Here is a 21758-nt window from a genome sequence, read left to right on the forward strand (position 1 = left end):
TTCCATATAATTAGTGTGAATCCTTGTCACTTATGGGGGATATCAGGATTACCCGGGTAGAGCAAAGTCAAACAAAGATTAAAAGTGTTCCAATTGCTGTCACCCCTGAAGGATTTTGGTGTTGCCCTACTACTGTTGGGTTCCAGAAAAGCCTCAAGCCTCAAAACCCTTTGAATAAACTCAAACCCTCCCCACCAGCTCCGAAGAGCAGTTCCCAGAAAAAGAAGTCTCGGGTAGTGAGAGAAAAGCAGGGCCTGCCCCATCAAGGTTGGTGGTTTCTGATGCTCACACAGCCAGCCACGTATTACCCTCACACAGCCACGTAGCAAACCTCAGTCCACCTGTCAGCTGGCCCGTTAAAAAATTAACGCCGTTACCAAAAAGGATTTAATTGCACACTTTTTACAAAAGTTGGGACCACATTGAACTTCTAAAAAACAGTAGGACCACATTGAACATTTGACCCCTTTCGAGGGACCAAAAGAGGTATTAAACCTTATTTTAAAATCTCTTCTCAATAAATTTATGAAACAAAACTAAATTATGATTATAATCCAGTAAAAGAATGTAAATTTTATTAAATAATATCTTTATCTTTTAACTGTACATGATAAAGAGGCATTCAAGCATCACAAAAGTTTGTCGGTAAAGGCTGTAGCATCTCAACCATTCATTTAAAGCAGACAAACAAAAGTCAATTTATTTATTCCTTTTTCTGCCACCACTTTCCTCTCTCTGCTCAATTATTTTGCATAAAAGCAACCCCACTTAATTAAATTCCTTTCAAATCACCACACCAAATATTGCTCTCCATTTCACCAACCTTTCCTTCAATCCATCGCTCGTTCCTCCCAATGGCCGAAGCTTTGTTGGGCTCTGTGATTGAAAATTTGGGATCTTTTGTTCAAGATCAACTTGGAACTTACTTGGGTGTTGAACAACAAATTCAGAAGCTTTCCAACAACCTCATCGCAATTCGTGCTGTCCTCAGAGATGCTGAGAGAAAGCAAATAACAAGTGAAGTCCTCAAGAATTGGCTGCAGAAACTTACAGATGCAGCATATGTCTTAGATGATATATTGGATGAATGTTCAATTCACTTCACAAAGATGCACTCTGATGATGGACATACTTCATGCCTATCCCGTCTCCATCCTAATGACATTCTCTTTCGTTTCAATATTGACAAGAGGATGAAAGACATCACACAAAGATTTCATGACATTCATGAAGAAAAGATCAGGTTTAATTTAGAACATGGTGTCACAGAGGCGCAAAGAGTGGATGATAGTTGGCGCCAAACTAGCTCTGACATTACAGAACCTGTAGTTTATGGCAGAAACCAGGATCGAGAGCAAATTGTGAAGTTTCTTCTGGAAGACGCTAGGAACAGTGAAGAGCTCTCTATCTTTCCCATAGTTGGTATGGGTGGACTTGGAAAAACAACATTAGCCAAGAAGGTTTTCAATGATCACAGGGTATGCAAACATTTTGAATTGACAATTTGGGTTTGTGTTTCTGATGATTTCAACACCATGACAATACTACAATCCATCATAGAATGCATCACCGGACAAAATCCCAATATCAATAGCTTAGAAGCAATGCGGAAAAAGGTTGAAGACGTGTTGCATGGGAAGAGGTATTTACTTGTTCTTGATGATGTGTGGAATGAAGACCCAGAGAAATGGGAGCAGTTGAAGGGAAAGTTGCAGTGCGCAAGGGCAGCAAAAGGAGCTACCATTTTAGTCACTACTCGACTCGAGGAAGTTGCTTCCACCATGCAGACGCATCCTGCTTACCGTTTGAAAGAATTGCCAGGAGACGAAAGTTGGTCGTTGTTCAAATACCATGCGTTTGGACCAAACCGAGAAGAAAAGGAAGAGCTCGTGGCAATTGGCAAAGAGATCGTGAGAAACTGCATTGGTTTGCCGCTTGCCATAAAAACACTGGGAAGCCTCTTGCGTGATCAAAGTGAGGTAAGACAATGGATATATGTAAAGGAAAGTAGTTCTAAGACAAATGAGGAAAATTCTATTATGCGTGCTTTGAAACTTAGCTATTCTAATTTGGAGTTGTCATTGCGGAGATGCTTTTCTTTTTGTGCAATTTTCCCCAAAGATTTTGAAATAGACAAGGAAGAATTGATTCATCTCTGGATGGCTAATGGGTTTATTGAAAGTGAAAGAAACATAGAAGTGGAGGATGTTGGAAATAAAGTGTGGAATAAATTATACAGTAGATCATTTTTTCAGGAAGCAAAGTGTGATGAGTTTGGTATGGTCAAAAGTTTCAAGATGCATGATCTATTTCATGATCTTGCCCAGTCTATTATGGGTGAAGAATGTGCGGCTTTTGTGGAAGGAAGGTTGACTCCGTTGTCAAGTAGAGTTCACTATTCAACCTTGTTATCTTCTGATGTTTCTTTTGGACGATTCAAGCATGCTTTCAAGAAAGTTGAATCCCTGCGGACTTTTCTTGATTTGCGGACTTCTTTTGTTCTTGGTAATGTTGCCCCGGTGCCATCAAACCATTCTCTCCGAGCATTATGCACAAGGTCTTCTTTGTTGTCCCCACTCAAGGATTTAACACATTTGAGATATTTGAGTTTGAATTGTGGTTATAAAGCAAACTTAAATAACGTTATTTGTCAAATGCGGAAATTGCAAATTTTGAAATTGAAACGTTCAACATATCTTCATGGACTGCCCAAAAACTTGACACAATTACAAGATCTAAGACATATTGTGATGGATTATTGTAATTCAGTAGTAGAGACGCTTCCCAAAATTAGCAAGTTAAGGCATCTAAGAACACTAAGCATTTTCGTGGTGGGTTCAAAGCCAGGGTGTGGCTTAGCAGAGTTGCATGGCTTAAATCTGGGAGGCAGGCTAAGAATCAGAGGCCTTGAGAACGTTCCGAATGAATGGGATGCTAAACAAGCAAATTTGATTGGTAAGAAGGACTTGAATATCCTGCACTTGTCATGGGATGGTAATGCTAATCCAAAAGGTAGTGATGTAAGTGTGGAGAGAGTATTGGAAGCCCTAGAACCTCCCTCAACTCTCAAGAGTTTTGGGATGAATGGATATAAAGGAAGACAGCTACCCAGTTGGATGAGAAGTTCTCTAGTTTTGAGAGACTTGGTGGAAGTTGAGCTCTCCGGCTGTGACAACTGTGAGGAGCTTCCCCCACTTGGTAAACTAGCACACTTGAAAAGGCTAAAGGTGAGTGGAATGAAAAATGTGAAGTGGATAGATGGTGAGACGTATGACGGCGTGGAGGAGAAGGCATTTCCATCGTTGGAGGAACTGATTGTTGATAATTTACCAAATTTGGAGAGGTTGTTGAGGGATGAAGGAGTAGAGATGGTCCCTCGTCTTTCCCAATTAAGAATTGATGATGTGTTGAACTTTAAAGTCCCACGTCTTCCTTGTGTTGAGACAGTTCATGCTAGAGGAATTGAGGCAGTGACTTCTTTCATGGAAGGGGTTGGGGAGAGTATGGCTTGTCTAAAGACCTTAAGCATTAAATTCATTAAAGGAGTGGTGGTATTACCCGACGAATTCAGGAGGTTGGGTGCACTACAGGAACTATACATTAGAGAATGGTATGATGTGGAGTATTTTCCAGAACACGTGCTGGAAGGTCTAACATCTCTTCGAACTCTGTCCATTAAAAACTGTAAGAAATTAAAATCATTGTCTGAAGGAGTGCGACATTTGGCTTGTCTTGAGAGTTTGACGATCGGTAATTGTCCAGAGCTGGTGACTCTACCAAGCAATATGAACCAACTAACTGCCCTTCGGAATGTCTCAATTATTCAGGGATACTCCACATTACCTTATGGCTTACAACGTGTCCCTTCCCTACGAGTTTTAGGTATATATGCATGCACATGTACTTCATTGCCGGACTGGCTGGGAGACATGACTACTCTTGAAGAATTAAGAATTCATTGCTGTTGGGAGTTGAGGTCACTGCCGAGTAGCATTCAACGCCTCACCAACTTGTCTCATTTAGCGATACGCGAATGTCCTCATCTGAAAAAGCGGTGCAAGAGGGAAACAGGAGAGGATTGGCAATACATAAAGCATATTCCAAAAATACAACTATATTTCTGGAGGGAACCGACGTTTTGTGATGAATTCAAGAGTATTTTGTTTACTTCTCCCCGTAATGTGTCACTCTGTCTTTGAAAATTTTGTGTAGCCTTTTTCGCGTTGTATATATATATTAAATATAAACAAAGTTTGAGTATTCCCCAGATTTATGGTTGATGTTTGGCACGTACCGTACCAAGTTCTGATTTCGTATAGGATTGAGCTTAGTCACTAACGAGGATGACAAAAATATATGGAACCATTGGTATCCTAATATAAAATCCGCTACAAGTACTGTATGGATATTTCAAACAGGTATTCATAATTAACAATGACAGATAATTTAATATATATTTATAAACAAGTCGAAATATTTACTATGTGTATTTGTCGGTACGCTCTGTAAAAAAAATAAATTAAAATTCAATTTATATTTTATTAGATTAAATTTAAATAAAATTAAAATTTATATTTATATTTAATTTAATTTGCATTATAATTTAAATTAATTACTTATAATATATTTAAATTTATTTTAAAAATTTAAAAATTATTTTATTTTAAAATATTTACGAGTATCAATATATTTTCTAAATGTATATACGGTGAATAATGGGATAGATAAGGTTGAATTTTCTGATGCAAGTTGGTAGAGAGACGGTTGTTGAATTCTAAATACTATTTGTGGTGGTTGTTGGTGTTGGGAGTGAGTTTGTTGGCAATTTTTGTGTTATTCTTAGCTTTTGCAAATTTTTATCACTGCGTTTTAGTTATTCTTAGCTTTGTGTTGCCAGTTATGTTTCACTATTTGATTTTCAAAGAAGAGATTGATTAGAGGTGTCTGGTTTATGATGGGGCAATTGTGGTTTTTGGGTTGGTTATTACAGTTACAACCTGGTCTTCCTTATCACTGTAATTAAGAGTAACAAGTTGATTTTGGTACATATAGATCACAAAGGCTTCCGATTTTTAGAGTATAAAATGCAAAACTGATGAAATCAGACCTGTGCATGAAGCTCCGACCGTGATCGGCGGCGAGGTCTATGGCTTGACTGGATGAAAAACACGAGTTGGTTAATGGTCTTCGAATTCCAAATCCCTAATTCCCTTATGGTTTAAACCCTCATTTGGTCCTCGTATTTGTGTGTCAATCTCAAGTGAGTCATCGTTTTTTTTTCGGTCTCAATCGGGTCCATAAACTTGTAAAAATGAGCCAATTAAATCATCTCTGTTACGATTTCACTAACGGTGTCTAAATGTGATGACGTGTTTATGCTGAAGTGCATTGTTTCATTATGTGAAATTTTTATTTAAATTAAATAAGTATGACATGGCAAAATTGAAAAGGGTTCTGAACGTTCTTTGCAAGATCTTAGAGGGGTGACCAGTGTCCATCGCTTGTGGATCCCTCTTCAATCTCAATGTTTCTGGTCTCCAAGATGTTGAGGTTAGGGATTCATAGTCTTCATCATCCTACAACGTCTTCATCTTTCCTTCACGTATTGTCGTTGTCTCAATGAGGTCACTGACGGTGGATTCCGGCGTCATCAGCACCTACACGGGGAGAGGCTTCTCAGAACGGGTACCTTCAACAGCATCTTCGGCGACTGTCTCGGAGGACAATCTGCTTCTGCCGCATCTTGGGAAATTGCTTCTACTGCATCTCCGGCGTCTACCATAGAAGAAATTATTTCCCTCGTCAAAAACTCCAACCACACATCGCAAAGCAAATTCGTGTTGGCAATCCACCCAAAGTTTCAGGCAGCACACCCTTTTGAAGGTTCCCAAAATAGTTGGCTCTATCTTCTGCTGCATCATTCCAGCGACTCAATGTAGGCCATGAAAAGTAGGCAGCATTGCTCTCAGAATGTTGGGTACCTCCAGCAAAAGGTTGCAAGTGTGGAAGACTAGATGAAGGGTTAAGATGACCATAGTAGCTCCTTTCCAAGACCAGAGCAGACTCCTCTGATTGCGTCGATCTAGAATGATGAGCTCTTAAGTCCAATGATTCTGATTCATCAGTCAATTCTCCTACATCACACCAAACGTATCTTCAATAAAATTAAAAAATGAAAGACACGAATCCAATTATTGAAATAAAAAACACCATGACCTGTTATACTCAAACTACAAAGTTTTTTCAATTAACAAACCAGTTTCAACATAGGTGGAGAAAATAGTTCAGAGAACATTTTTTATACAGGTTTGTCTATTGGCTTATACAGCAGAAGAAAATCGTTCACACAAAGTAAACTTCATCAGGATAAAGTAAACCTAACAAGTGAAAAATTACTATTTCATGAACATAATATAAACAACATAAACGAGAATGCCCCAGTACATCTCAACTAGAAGCTTCATAATACATCAACATCTCAACTCTAGAGTAATCGATTATACATTTTCATATAATACATCAACACCTCTTCGACACTACATCAAAATATTGGGACTGCAATCCCCTTAAAGCCAAAGCCATACCAAATCTTCAACTGATATATTCAAAATGAACCCACAAGAAGAAAAACTATAGGAAACAAGTGACTCATCATGAAGTGAACAAAAGAGAATCCAGAATCTCCACATGCATTAACAACCTAGAAATCCAAACCCCATCACAAGCTAGATGCTTTCATCGGAATAGAGAAAGAGAAATTAAAAGAGAGTAAACAAAGAAAGCCATTCCAAGAAATAGGTACCCAAAATGGAACAATGGCCGAACAGTGTGTGCAATAACAGACCCGTCCCAGAAAGAAAGAAAAAACAAACTCAAATCTTCTCAAGCCCAACCAGTGCGAAAACAAAACGCAACCCCTTCTTCGAAAAGGGTTGCGAAAAAGATAGAATTTTTGCAGGCCCAACCAGAGAAAACTCGCGGCGGCTAGGCTCGCTCAAGAGGCGACTAACGGAGGAACGAGAGAGCTCCTCTCTCACGCATGAAGAGAAGAAGGAAAAGGGAGGACCTGACACCATGCCGGTGATGCCTCCGACGGTGAACAACGATGACCGCGACTCGCAACGGCCTTTGAATGTCAGAGATCCCTTTAAATGTTAGGGCTACGTCATTCAATTTATACAACAAAACACTCATTCAATTTAATACACATTGCCACGTCGACTAAAAAAAATTACAGATTGCCACGTCGACTAAAAAAAAATTACAGCTCAGCAGACGCTGTTACTGAAAACTTAATGGAGAGGGCTTAATTGACTCATTTTTACAAGTTTATGGACCCGATTGAGACGAAAAAAAAAAAACGATGACGCACTTGAGATTGACACATAGATACGAAGACCAAATGCGGGTTTAAACCTTCCCTTTTCAATTCACTCTTTCTTGACCATTTTTAATCCCTAATATGTTTTTTTAACATAAATCAATTGAATTTTGTCATATCATAATTCTGTAATTTAAATAAAAATATCACCTAATCAAACCATGCACATTAGCATAAACATGTCACCTCCTTTTATCACGGTATTTGACAATTTAATGGACATGGCAAAATTTGCTCAATTTTACAAATATTTGGACTCAATTGAGACCGTTTCAAATACAAAGACCCATTTGAAATTTTCCAAAGGATCATCCGAGGATTTAAACTTGTTTTAATAAAGCAAGAAAATAAACTCGTAAATCAGAAAAAAAAACTCTCTAATTTCTAATTATCAATCACAACATTCAATTTATCGAAAACAAAACCAAAGCTTATTTTTAAGGTGCACATCCATCATAAAAAAAGTATGCATGCCCACGTTGTGTTGAGAAAATATTCAGGGCTTAATAAGCATAAATATGAAACATCCTCATAGATGAAAAAAAGTTATAGAAATGTACATAACAGAACAATTTATGTGTTTTGTAAATCTAGCCAACAAACTAAAACAGAAAGAAAGCTGAATCTCTACTATCCTTACAATGATACTGCTCAACAGATATTTACAAGGCCGAGCAGCAGTTCAACATTAATACTCTCTGCTACTCCAACAACTTCTTTACAATTCACCCATCTCACAACCTTTCTAACATCAATCCCTTTCTTATCTTATTTACTCTATTTTTTCAATTCCTTTTCTTTAATCCTAGTTTGTGATGACAACGATTTAAAATGAAAAAAAGGGAATACAGTTCCAAAACTCTTCGATGCGATCCACTGAACTCAGATGACATATCAACACAGAAACATAAATCTCAGTGATGGCTGCAGAGTTAACTGATCAGGAATTGAATCCTGTCAAAGTATAGAGCTGAAAGATTCGATGGGATCAGATTCTTCAAGCATGGAAGCTGCTTGGAAGCAGTCAGCGGCTTCACTTATTCTGCCATCTTGCTTGTTAAGCAATCCCAAGCAATGCCAAGCCATGCGGTTAGTGGGTTCTATTCGGAGTGCATCAGACAGTGCGCTTCTTGCAGCACAAAAAAACTTTGGACCCAATCTTTGAATCATGCCACCCATCAAGATCTTGCATGGAACATGGTTTGCTTCAAGTAGTATACCATTAATAGTAGCAAGGAAAGCTTCGTCATTTTGCCCACGTCCTTCAAACAAAACACCTGCCAAACCACACAAATATTCATTATAAAGATCCCCTCAAATATTCATAAAAGCTTAAAATTTCAAGGATGGCATGCGGATCCTGTTACGTACCCGAGTATGGGTCGTAACGAGTAGGCTCACTCACACACTCTCAGTGATAAGGAACAATGGAAATTTACTGAATATAACTCTGTTATTGAATAGAAATACTGAATCAAAGACAACAACCAATAACTGGGAGCAGGATCTCCGTCAGTTACGTGAGAGCATAACCTCTCTTACAAAACCTAATGATCAAAATTCATATCCTTCCCCCTAGGTTTCCCCTATCTTATTTCTATTCACTCCCTCCCGAAAAGGTAAAGAATAAAAGTAATTACGCCTATTTATTATGATTATCTGGTAAGAATATCTTTATCCTTATTTACCCTATTTAACTTATATGTAATAATATCCTGAGATACGACCATAAATTCTAATAAATGTCCCGCCCATCCTAACTACTGTGTCAGTTAGGATGCTCCCCACTGCTCCCAACCGTTCGGTCATCTTTTTCTCTTCCTTCTACCGCTCAGCTAGGTCCCTCTCCACCTTCTATCATCTAGTCCGCTCGCTCCCTGTTATTAACCGTTCGGCCATCGTGCTCCACCCTTTCCACCGTTCGGCCCATGTCCTCTACCGTTCAGTTCCCTTCTTTTTCTCTTCTATATCTCTTTGTCTCGTAGACTTGCCAGCCCCTAACATTACCTGCCGCCTGAAGATCAACCTTGCCCTCAAGGTTGAAGTCTGGGTATTGATCCCTGATGATTGTGGCATCTTCCCATATTGCCCCGTCCGGTCCTCCCTCTTGCCATTCGATCAACACTTGTTGACGCTCTTCCTCTCCTCGTTGCATCTGTCTTTTATCTAGAACTCTGATCACCCAGAAAGACGGTCCCTCCATCTGCAAGTCTAGTGGAAACTCTTTCTCCACACTCTTCTCCCCCACGCCTTCTTCAATTGCGACACATGGAACACTGGATGTATTTGTGCGGTTTCGGGTAGTTGTAGCTTAAAAGCCACTTCTCCTATCTGTTGTATGACCTAGAAAGGTCCAAAATACCGAGAGGCTAATTTAGGGTGCAGTCTGGACGGCATCGAAGTCTGGAAGTGTGGTCTGATCTTCAAATACACCCAATCTCCCATCTCCACATTGGCTGGTCTTCTTGTCTTGTCGGCCTGCTTCACCATCATTTCCTGAGCCCTTGCCAGATGGAATTTTAGCTGGTTTAGTGCCTCATCCCTCGTCTGTAGCTCCTGTCCGACGGCTTCCACTAAGGTCTCTCCCGAAATGAACCTGTGCAAAGAAGGAGGAGATCTCCCATACAATGTTTCAAATGAGGTGCATCCCGCCGACTCCTGATAACTGGTGTTATACCAATATTCCGCCCAGGGTAACACTATGCTCCATTCCTTTGGTTGTTTTGAACAAAAGCATCTCAGATAACCCTCCAACACCCTATTTACCACCTCCGTTTGCTCATCGGATTCTGGATGATAGGCTATGCTCATCTTCAATTGTGTTCCCTGTAATTTAAACAACTCCTTCCAAAAACTACTCAGGAACAGTGGACCCCTATCACTCACGATAGATACTGGTACCCCATGCAGCCGGACAACCTCCTTTACAAATACTTCAGCTATGGTGTGGGCGGAATAGGGATGTCTCAGTGGTATAAAATGTCCATATTTGCTGAGGCGGTCTACGACTACCAACACAGCATCGTACCCGTGGGACTTAGGCAACTTTACGATGAAGTCCATACTTATCTCCTCCCAAATGGCGTTGGGTATGGGTAACAGCTGCAACAACCCCTGCGGAGAGGATGACAAATATTTATGCTGTTGACACACCAAGCAGCGTGCCACAAAGTCGGTCACGACTTTCTTCATTCCTACCCAGTAGAGAGATTGCGCAACCTTGCGATAAGTATGTTATACCCCTGAATGCCCTCCTGTTTGGGTGGTATGAAATTCTGCTATCAATTTGGGTACCCAGGCCGAGCGGGCTGATAGTACCAACCTCCCCTTGTAGTGTAGTCGCTCACGTTCAAGAGTAAACGAGGAATGTGAATTGGGGTCCTTCCTTAAGTCTTCTATCACCTTCTTTAACTCTTCATCTGCTTCAAGTTCCTCCAAAATCTCCTCGAAGTCTTGCCAATAAGGTCTGGCCACAATTCTTAATTCCTTTTCCTCTTGCGGGTCATCCTCTTCCTTCCGCAATAGGGCATCTGCTACCCTGTTGGTGACTCCTGATTTGTACACAATCTCAAAGTCATACCCCAAGAGCTTTGCAATCCAATTTTGCTGATTCTGAGTGGTGATGCGCTGCTCCAACAGGTACTTCAGGCTCCTTTGGTTAGTGTGAACCACAAACCTTTGCCCCAAGAGATAAGGCCTCCAGTGTTGTATGGCTAGGAGCAACGCCATCAATTCCTTTTCATATATCGATTTGCTCAATGAACCCTCCGATAACGCCTTACTGAAGAACGCTATGGGTCTTTTTCCTTGAGTGAGAACCGCTCCTATCCCCCTTCCCGGTGCATCACACTTGATGTGGAACGGTTGGTCAAAATCATGTAGAATCAACACTGGTGTAGTGATGGCCTTCTTTAATCTTGACATGGCTTCCTCCGCTGGCTCCGTCCATGTAAAATGCCCCTTTTTTAAGAAGGTCGGTCAAGGGTTTGGCAATCTTCCCATAGTCCTTCACAAACCGCCTATAGTACCCTGTCAGACCCAGAAATCCCCTCAAAGCCTTCACCGTCTTGGGCTTCTACCATTCTACCACCGCTCTTACCTTGTCTAGGTCCATTTCTACACCCTTCTCGGATATCCAATGACCCAAATAGCGTATCTGGGTTTTGCCGAACTCACATTTCTTTCTGTTGGCCACCCACCTGTTCGTCTTGAGCTTCCCTAGCACAATCCCCACATGTTCTAAGTGCTCCCCCCAAGATCGGCTATACACCTATATATCATCAAAGAACACCAGTACGAATTTCCTCAGGTAAGGCTGCATCAGGTTGTTCATTGCACTCTGGAAGGTGGCTGGTGCGTTGGTGAGACCGAACGGCATCACCATGAATTCGTAGTGTCCCTGGTGAGTCCGAAAGGCCGTTTTATCTATGTCTCCTTCTCCCATCTGAATTTGGTGGTAGCCGGACTTCAAATCCACTTTCGAAAAATATTTGGCCCCTCTCAGTTCATCTAACAATTCCTCTATCAGTGGAATAGGAAATTTATCCGGTACCGTGGCTCGGTTGAGGGCCCTATAATCCACACAAAATCTCCAGTTGCCGTCCTTCTTCTTTACTAGTATTACCGGACTGGAATATGGACTGGTGCTCGGCCTTATGACCCTAGTTTTCAGCATCTCGACCACCTGCTTCTCAATCTCCCCCTTCATCACATGGGGGTAACGGTATGGCCGTACGTTCACTGGATTCGTGCCTTCCTTTAATGGGATTTGATGAGCCATGCCCCTGTCCGGAGGTAGACCTTTGGGCTCATGAAACACTTCCGCATGTAGCTTCAGAATCTGATCCATTGTCTGTCCCTGTGCCTTTGTCAGTTCACGACCGAACGGTTCTTCGTCCGCGCTCCTCTTGGTCCACCTGAGCTCCCATACTAACATCCAGGCTTCAACTTCTTTCATCTTGAACAACGCTTCTGGATCAACCATCCTCCGAGCTAAGGTAGGGTCGCCTTTTATGGTTTTTTTCTTTCCTCCTTGGTCGAACACCATGGTCAATTCCCTCCAGTTCAACGTCACTTCTCCCAGCTTGGCTAACCATTCTACTCCTAGTATCACATCAACCCCTCCCAATTCGAACAGATGGAACTGTTCGGTAACCTCGGTTTCTCCCATGTAAATTACCACTTTCTCACAGCATCCCCTGGTCTTCTTCTGTCCATCTCCCAAACTCACCGAATAGGGGGAGTATCCACCACGGTTAAACCCAACTCTTTCACCAGTTCGTTACTGATGAAGTTGTGGCTAGCGCCACTATCAATCAGAATCAGCACCTGTCTCCCTCCTATCTGTCCATGTAACTTCATCGTTTTGGGCTGGGTTAGCCCCCCACTGAGAAAGCTGACAGCTCCATCTTCATCTGGTCAAGCTCGGTCTTCTCTTCTTCTTCGTCGTCTTCCTCATCCTTTGCCAATATCGTCATCTGCAGGCTCCTTTCTGGACATTGGTGGCCTGGACCGAACAGTCCCCCACACTTAAAACATCTTCCTTCTTCCCTTCTTTTCATATACTCCGCATAAGGTAAACTCCTTATGGTTCTTTCTCTGTTGTTAATGAGCGATTGGCCTGCGCCACCCCTGTGTGTTCCCTCTCTTCCTCCTGCGCCCCCGTTCTCCATGGTTCCCGCTCGGTTTCCTCTAATCACTACCAATCGATTTTGGTTGGATCGACCGGGCTCCAAACGCATGCCAGAACCGCTTGGTCTTCCCCAGGATTGGTTTCTGTTCATACTTCCACTCCCCGTCTTCGTACCCCCTTGGACGTCCTCCACGTCCCTTGCTATTCTCATAGCCATCATCAATTCCCTCGGATCAAGCAATCGAACTTGCTTTCGAATTCCATCCTGTAATCCTGCCATGAAATATCCCATAAGTTGTGCTTTGGCCAATCCTTTTGTCTGCCCTACCAGGATCTCAAATTCCTGGATGTATTCCTCCACTGTGCCTGTCTGCTTAATGGCCGCCAGCCTCTCAAAAACTGGTCCTTGGCTGATGCCTCCCAACCGTACTACTATCGCCTCCTTCAGTCCCGTCCACGTACGATCGTCCGTTTGTTCCCTCCAAAACTTGAACCAGAATCCTACACTACCCTCCATGCTGATGTACGCCAAGCGCAAGTTTTCCTCCTCAGACACCCCTTGTAATTCAAAGAATTTGTCTGCCCTATTGATCCAATTCAGTGGATCACTCCCTTCGAAGACTGGTAACTCGATCCTTCTTCTCCAGTTCAAGGGTTCCTCCTGGCGTTCAACTCCATACGGCACATTACCCCTGTCACTGTTCGATCCATCTCCTTCCCTACCGAACGGTCTACCGCCGTTTGGTTCTTCATCTTTATCGCCCTCCTCTTTGTTGATTTTTCCATTAACATACCCTTGACTTCCTTCGTGTTTCCCCTCTAGGTAAGGGGTTTGTGTTGTCATCACTCTCATTAGCTCTTGAAAATTCTTGCAGAGTGCGTCCACCACGCCTATGGACACTTGCATGCTTTCCTGACTTAACCCCACGTGCTCCAATTTTACTTCGACGACGCTCATCCTTCCCTCCATGACGTCCTCTCTCTTTTCTGTCGCTTCGGCTGGCCTCGTATTCTCCCTTGTCAGATCCGGAAGGTCGGACCAATTGTTACATACCCAAGTATGGGACGTAACCAGTAGGCTCACTCACACAGTCTCAGTGATAAGGAACAATGGAAATTTACTGAATATACATCTGTTATTGAATAGAAATACTGAATCAAAGATAACAACCAATAACTGGGAGCAGGATCTCCGTCAGTTACATGAAAGCATAACCTCTCTTACAAAACCTAATGATCAAAATTCATATCCTTCCCCCTAGGTTTCCCCTATCTTATTCCTAATCACTCCCTCCCGAAAAGGTAAAGAATAAAAGTAATTACGCCTATTTATTATGATTATGGTACCCAATAAAGCTTGGGGCTATCTAACAAATGCTTAAAGCTTGGGGCTATCTAACAAATGCTTAAAGCTCCCTCAATGCAATCAGCAAGTGATTTGAAGTGGGGTGGGGTGAGAGTTAAGTTTAACATGCTTAAACAGAAAACTTAAAGCAACACGAAGATTTTGGTCTTGCCTTGAGTGTGCATTACTGCAGCAGAGTATTTCTTCAACTCCCTGGCCTTCTGCAGACAGATTTCAGCATCCTTCCAACGAGAGAGACTAGCATATAAATTTGCCAGACCATGCCAAATATCAAATTCATTTATTTTATCATCCAGAACCTGAAAAGAGTTAACAAAATTGAAGTCATTGATTTCTAAATCAACAATTTATAACTTAGGGGGGTGGGGGGCGTATATTTCTTTCATTTGTCCGTCCTTATCAGCCAAAAAGTTTCTCAGTAAAACATAAGGAAGGAGGAAGGAATGACTTAAAACTCAGTGTAAAAAATGACAATCAAAGGGAAATATCCGAACATAAGAACAACATAAAAGATATGTAAAATATACAACGGTCTTTCCCATATTTTTTTTCTTGACACATCTTTGATGCTCTCATTTTTACAGACAAAAGCCAACTCAACCTTTTTATAACACTAACAAATGCTTGCTACTGTGTATTTTGTTTGGTAATTAACATCACAGTAAATTTAAGTTTCTTGTAAGTCAAATCTAAAATGGTATAGAACTGTACTTTGGAGTATCATTTTGCAATACGAATCTCCTCAAGTGCCTTCAACTGACAGAATTTAGAGGAAACTGTTAGAATCAATTACACGGTGGGGGACCTTTTTAGTCCCATATTGGAAGCATTAGATTTTTATTTGAGGTTTATAAGGCCTTGGACTATCTGACTACAAAAGGCTAAACAATGTAGTGTGGTTCTCGCACTGTTCCTGTATTTATATATATTAAATATAAATACAAATATTTTCTTTTAATTTTAGTATTTTTATATATTTAGCATTCCAAAATTTTGTACACCTATAAAATGGTTTTGGCACCTCCAAAATATTTTCGAAAGATCCACCAATGTATACAGGTAGTGTAATGTTCACAGCACTATTTAAAGGACTAATCTTGCATGAGCCCTGAAGCTGTGGTGCATGGTGATTTGTAGGTTCCAATTACAATGTACAAGACTTGGTAGACTGAGAGAATATGTTGTAGGGTTCGTAAGGCCTTCAGGTTCCTAACTACAAAATTGTAGCTTCTGTAGTGTCGCTTTCTCAAAAATCCTTAAACACTAAACCTTAAACATTATAAATATGACCAAAGCTTTAGATGGCTAAAACTATCCTTGACTAGTGCCATGATTTAATTTAGGATTAAGTTTTGGGTTCAGGCCAAATTTAGGATAGTCTTAATTTTTATCATAGACACATGTTTTGGTCACCTTACAGTTTTCTGAAATTTTATTAAATTGAACTGATACAGTATTACAAACTACACCTGAACTGAGTACAAAGGTCCCTTCCAAGATGTTGAGAGCTTGATCTCTCCCTTCCTGAAACCCACTCAAGAAAAATGTCCCCTCCCTTTCCCTTATCTTATTTCTTTTATTCTACTAATAACTGTCTAGAGTCAGTTAGACTTGCCCCTAACAATAACTGTTAAACTAATTAATAAATGCTAAATCAATTTGGTCCTACTAAAAAACCAAAATTCTGGCTCTCTGATAAGCAACCTGGACTCGGGCTTGCCCTCAGGCCTGGAAAATTTGGAATACCTAATGATAGTTGGTAGATGCTCTCCATGATCGATAGCAGCCTGATAGCGGGTGGAACAACATGCCCAACAAATAACAAATATTGTTAGGATAGGCTCTAACCATAGCTCTGATACCATGTTAAGAAATGGACTTTAAGTCTAACTCAATCACACAAAACCGGCTTATAAGGTGAGGTTTGCACCCACTTATATATTATAAATTGGTCTTATCTTTAATCGATGTGGGACTTCCAACACTCCAAGAACTTGTTAGCTCAAATATCAATTGCTAAACACCAACTAGTGTGCAAATAAGGATTGAATTTTATTCAATTGAATTGATACCAAGTTACAAATTACACAATAACTAAGTAAAATTAATTGAGTACAAAGGTTCCCTTCCAAGATGTTGGAGATTGATCTCTCCCTCCCCAAAACCCACCCTGGAAAAATCGCCCCCTCCCTTCCCTTATATTTTTTTATTCTACTAATAACTGCTTAAAGGCAGTTATGCTTGCCCCTACTAGTAACTTCTAAAACTATTCAGTCCTGCTAAAAATCCTAAATCCTGTTTTTCCTCTTATAATATTTACTTATAAGAGGCCTAACACTTTCCAAATAGAGGTGGGTTGTAATCCCATGTCAACTACTGATCCTCATGAGTTAGCTTTTGAGGTTGAATTTGTTCTAAGAAGAATTCAATTGTTTTTATCCAAAAAATTGAGGGTGGCAGAGCAATCTATTCATCCATCATCCATTCAATCCACCCATTACAAAAATATAAAACAATAGGGTGAAATCCATTCATTTAACTATATGGAAAGTTAATCATACATATATTATTTTTAAAAACTCAATAGATTCTTCCATCAATGCTTATTGGATCAAAATCACTCTAATTAATCTTTTTTTCATAATTAATCTTTCTTAAATATACCTTCTTAAAAAAATTTAAATATATAAATTTAAAATTTATTCTGTAAAATTTATTTTTTATTTTTTAGAAATATATTACTTTTATGGATAGATTGGTTTGAATTGAATTTCTATCTAATGAATCAAGATGAATCATATTTTTTTAATTAAATTTTTAATGGTTCAAAATTGATTAATGACTCTTTTAATCTAATCCATTATAATCCAAAATAAAATCTGTTCAATTTGTCTAATGTGTGACCTCTATCAAAGGATCCGCAGGAATCTTACCTTTGAACTAATTTGGGAAGACCCAAAAGATTTATTCTGGGCTTGAACCAATGCAAGAAGGTATCTATAGGTTTCAATAGCATCCATTGGTCGTGATTGGGATATCTTCAACTTTGCTTTCAGCCTAAGCAGTGGCCCCTGCTCCCATCTTGCAGTCTGATCTAAAGCAGCATCTGTCACCACTTCAGCTTCAGAAAATCTTTGCTGTGCAGACAAAATTAGAGCAAGCAATCTCCAAGATTTCAACATAGAACCACCTGTTTGATTAAAGAAATGTCTCGCAGAGCGCAAAGCAGCAGACAAGTTTCGGTGTTGCGCATAATGAACAGCCAATTCAAAAATCAGATCAGAATTGTTTGGCTTCAATTTGATTGCTGCCACCAATGACTCTAAAGCTTTGGAGTGAAGGCGAGACCTCTCAGAGTCAGAGGAAGCAACCTTAGATTGCTTTCCAAGACAAAGTCCCAACATCCGTAGAGCAACACCTTTCAAATGCTCATTTTGGTCACGAGCATTATTGACTGCCCTCTGTGCATAGATCACTCCCTCAGCAGCAAGATGGGGATCCGAGCTGCAGATCCGAGCTGCTAACACTAATGATGTAATGTCATTTGGTCGTTCATGTTTGTGCAAAGATTTCCTTAGCAGGCTCAAAGCACAGTCATTTTGTCCAGCACCACTATAACAAAAAGCTAAAGAATTCCAACAATCGATTCGATGGTATACTCCAGGCATCAACTCTTCAATTTGCTTTGCTAAAGTAGAAGTTTGGCTACATATAGAAAGTGCAAAAGTAAGGTGTTCCATGACTGATGGATCCCATTTCATCTTACCAAGGCTAAACTTTCTCAAAAGAACCATCAATAGCAGAATAGCCTCTTCAAGATTATTTTTAGGCACATATGATCCTTCAATCTGAACTGCCAAACTAGGTGGACTTGCCTCCACCCCACTGTATAGCAAAAACATAACAAATGACTTCTGAATTCTTGCACAGTAATCATTATCAAGGTTCCATTGACTAAAAAGGGCTCGCCTATAAGCAGAGATTGCCTCATCATAGCAACCAGCTTGCTTCCAAAGCTCTGGAAGGAGCTCTACAGCATGGCTGACTATCTCTTGCAATTTATTATCCACTTGAATATTAGGAATACCCTGATAAAATATCTTCTCAACGGAATCAAGAATACGTTTACAATTATTAGCAGCCTCTGCATAAATTCATTAAACAAGAATTTCAATGTATCCATTCTGATTATGAAATCACTCCCTTTTAGAAGGGAAAAAAATATTAAGAAGGTAAATGTAAGGTGGAGAAAAATTTCAACAGTCAAGGTTGTATATGATACCTGTAAATTTCTCTAATTTTTGCAGAGACTTGGCTTTTAAGTAGATGGCTTCAAGCACCAAGCTAGCCGCATGCTGAGAGCCCGAGGCTGATTCAGTGTGACCACGACCTTTCTTGCCCGGTGGTTTCTCAGAAAATGAAGATTGCAACCTCTGAATGGCAGCTTGGAGATCAATCCCATCAAACACACGAAGAGCACCTTCTACATTACCTCTCTGATACTCCAACTTACCAAGAAGAGCTCTTGCTTCCTGCAAAGTTTTAAGAGTAACATCAGGGCTAAACTCTATGATCTGATTAATTTCTCCCAAAAAACAGCTCCTCCTATCCAGTGCCAAGAATCAATGCATTCAAGATATCATTTGTATCAAATTTACACAGTACAAATTACGAAGCCCATTTCTTGTATTGACATGTTTTTTCTAGCTTCAAAAAATTCAATTATGTTACGTACATATGTACAAATTGCAATCTATAATATGTTCAATGCTCAAATTAGAATAATATGAGTACTACGACAAAAATACATTGCATGCTATCAGATTCAAAGATCCTGAGGTTTGGCTCACAGATGAAATTTATCGCCTTGTTATTGAAGGTGTTGAGAACATAGTAGTTACAGTTACCTAGAGAAGGCAGACCTTATTCCTATAAATCTAAGAGTTGCTCCGAAACAGAAATATAAATCAAGACAACATATTGAAGTCTAAATAATTAGCAAACATGATGAATGAGTAGCTAAATTCCAACAACAAAAAATTTCAGAGACAAATATCACAACCATTTGACATCAAGATCAGCTTTCTCCAATAACTCTAAGTGACAATTTGGCCCTTGGTTTCTGCTTCTTACTATTTGAAAATATGAAATGCACAATCCAGAAACAGTTGCCACCAGATGTCATAAAAGAGAAACAAAGGGAATATTTTGCTACACAAATAAATGGCTGACACAAACTAGTAAAGTGTGGCAGTATTAACAAACAAACCTCAAAATTGAGTGACAATCCTTCTCGCAACGAATCTTCTGCTTCTTGAATATTTCCTTGATCAAGCTTGGCCTCAACTTCTGATGCAGCCATGCGGCTTCCATTGGCCTGGAACTCCCTAACTGATACTCTCCCATGCTCAGTAGACCCCATCAATCATTTCCCTCCAACCTGCACACACTCCATAACCACCCTTTCCACGTAAGTTCCAATTTTGTCGTCCCTTAGAAGCTTCAACGGCATTGCACACTGGTCATATATATTTCACAAAATCTAAACAAAAACTCATACACACAAGTCCAAATCTTTAGTATCGCAAAGAAAAACAAAGTTCCCCGTTTCACACGGCATTGCTAAAAACTGATCCTAGCATTGTCATATACGATGCAAGTCCCCACAAATGCATGTTTTTCACTTCAAAAGTCGTTTTCGATGTAATGGGGTTCCGTGATAACATAAAAATCATCAAACTTTGGAAGAAAAATTGAAAATTGCAGAAAAAAAAATTACATGGGAGAGGGTGGGAAATTGCAGATCCAGGGAAGAAGCTGGAAAATGGAACAATGAATAAAAAAAGGTTGTGACTGACCAAAGCAACGTGGCGTTGGAGCAAAGGGAATAGATGCAACAGTAACCGAAAGGAAGATCTAGGAGAGGGGACCCTTGAATTTTATCAGCATTTGATCAAAGTTGATGGCATTGTCTTATTTGAGAGGAAAAAACAACAATAGAAAGAAACAGAAGAAGAGTGGTGGGTGGTTTGAGGTCAACCGCTGTTACAGCTGGTGAGAGAAGAGAATGACCAAAATTGAATGCCCAGAAAAGTAACAACTAAATACTCTCACTTCTTTTAAAATTAATATAAACTTTAATCTTTGCACATTTTAATTTTACCACTGTGGATAATGCAGAGACTCTTACAGTGTTAATTAATTCAAAATAGTTTATTTATAACTTCTAATAATTATTAAAATAATTAATAACACTGAGCTTAGCAATTTAATATTTATACCTCTTTTTAAATAAATTTAAATTTATGCATTATCATTTAAATACATATGTAATCAATTATTTTCTATCTTACTAAAATGATTACATGATTGATTTATTTTATCCTTTTATATTATCACATGTATGTGAGAAACTTCCGTTATTAATAGAGTAGTACAATGATAATTATGATATAATTAAATATATATTGAATTAAATTTAAAATTAATATTAATTTTATCATTAACCGTCACTGGTACATTTTAACTTCTAAATTGTATTTTATATTTTAATGCTTTGTTTATATTCGAAAGTTAAATAGTAAAAAAAACGGAAAAGAATAATAACTAGAGCATGAATAAATAAATAATTGTATCAAAGAACTGAAGACATAGAAAAAAGTGAAATATTTTTTATTATCAATAATTTTTCTTTACTTATTATTTTAATATATTATTAAAATTTAAATATTGATATAATATTTGTAACGTATTATATTTAAAATACAATTAATTATGCAGTCATACAATCAATTAAATAAAATAATTACAGTATAAATTACAGTTTTTAATATAATGGTACATGATAATATTAATTATGTCTAAAAATATAATATGACTTTGAATATGTTATTTTTTGAATTTTGTTTGAATATATCTCAATAAATAATTTTACTTTAAGAATATGTAAAGTATATCAAATATTCTTATTTATACATATATATTTATCTCAATTTATTTTTAAATATTGGAATCTAAAGACATTTAATTTTACTTATTTGTAAGAAAAAAAAACAATATAATGAAAACCAATAAATTTTAACATTTAGAAAATTTTAAATTGTAAAATAGTTTGAAATATTATTTGACTTTTAGTTATAATTTACCCAACAATCTTGTCAGAGCGGCTGCAGCGGATGGGTTAGCGTGGAACAACAAACCAAGAGGGGGGTGAATTGGTTCGTACTAAAAACGTGTGCCTTAAAAATTTCTACTCAATTAAAGTTACTTAGCGATTAATAATAACAATAAAATAGAGTAAGGTTGAGAGAAATTTGCACATATGATTTTATCCTGGTTCGGATCTTACCAATCCTACGTCCAGTCGCTTATCTCTAAAC

At 39.0% G+C, this 21758-nt stretch overlaps 2 protein-coding genes and 1 long non-coding RNA gene across 5 annotated transcripts; 1 reads left to right on the forward strand and 2 right to left on the reverse strand.

Moving 5' to 3' along the window:
• The first annotated feature begins 748 nt into the window (after nt 1-748).
• Nucleotides 749-4262, forward strand: LOC124840914 (putative disease resistance protein RGA4). Its single transcript, XM_088101094.1, has one exon. It carries the CDS (start codon nt 855-857, stop codon nt 4197-4199), a length of 3345 nt encoding a protein of 1114 aa, XP_087957220.1. The 5' UTR covers nt 749-854; the 3' UTR covers nt 4200-4262.
• A 1110-nt stretch (nt 4263-5372) lies between these two features.
• LOC124840915 (uncharacterized) lies at nt 5373-7144 on the reverse strand. The gene is made up of 2 exons (XR_007029075.2): nt 6803-7144; nt 5373-6134 (listed from the first exon to the last, which is right to left on the reverse strand). It is a non-coding gene; the product is annotated as an uncharacterized LOC124840915 (long non-coding RNA).
• Nucleotides 7145-7888: 744 nt separating this feature from the next.
• NPG1 (tetratricopeptide repeat (TPR)-containing protein) lies at nt 7889-20451 on the reverse strand. Of its 3 annotated transcripts, none has more exons than XM_047317056.2 (6): nt 20238-20451; nt 19649-19819; nt 18662-18911; nt 17313-18523; nt 14531-14678; nt 7889-8658 (listed from the first exon to the last, which is right to left on the reverse strand). In XM_047317056.2, the coding sequence occupies exons 2-6, from the start codon at nt 19799-19801 to the stop codon at nt 8339-8341; spliced, it is 2082 nt and encodes a 693-aa protein (XP_047173012.2). In that variant the 5' UTR covers nt 19802-19819; nt 20238-20451; the 3' UTR covers nt 7889-8338. The 3 variants fall into 3 exon arrangements, with proteins under 3 accessions (XP_047173012.2, XP_047173013.2, XP_087956705.1); XM_047317057.2 differs by having other exon boundaries at nt 19649-19897; XM_088100579.1 differs by having other exon boundaries at nt 20159-20451.
• Nucleotides 20452-21758: the final 1307 nt, after the last annotated feature.

Source organism: Vigna umbellata, chromosome 10 (genome assembly GCF_029865625.1).
Source record: "Vigna umbellata cultivar VRB3 chromosome 10, Vumbellata_1.0, whole genome shotgun sequence".
Taxonomy (NCBI): Eukaryota; Viridiplantae; Streptophyta; class Magnoliopsida; order Fabales; family Fabaceae; genus Vigna; species Vigna umbellata.

What these genes read in the sequence shown, in the direction of transcription:
- NPG1 (XM_047317056.2), bottom strand. Translation starts at nt 19,801, where the DNA reads ATGGGGTCTACTGAGCATGGGAGAGTATCAGTTAGGGAGTTCCAGGCC. An exon ending in GATTGTCACTCAATTTTGAG is followed by an intron (nt 18,912 to 19,648) that starts GTTTGTTTGTTA and finishes AAAACTTTGCAG; the next exon opens with GAAGCAAGAGCTCTTCTTGG. An exon ending in AAAATTAGAGAAATTTACAG is followed by an intron (nt 18,524 to 18,661) that starts GTATCATATACA and finishes GAATTTATGCAG; the next exon opens with AGGCTGCTAATAATTGTAAA.
- LOC124840914 (XM_088101094.1), top strand. Translation starts at nt 855, where the DNA reads ATGGCCGAAGCTTTGTTGGGCTCTGTGATTGAAAATTTGGGATCTTTT.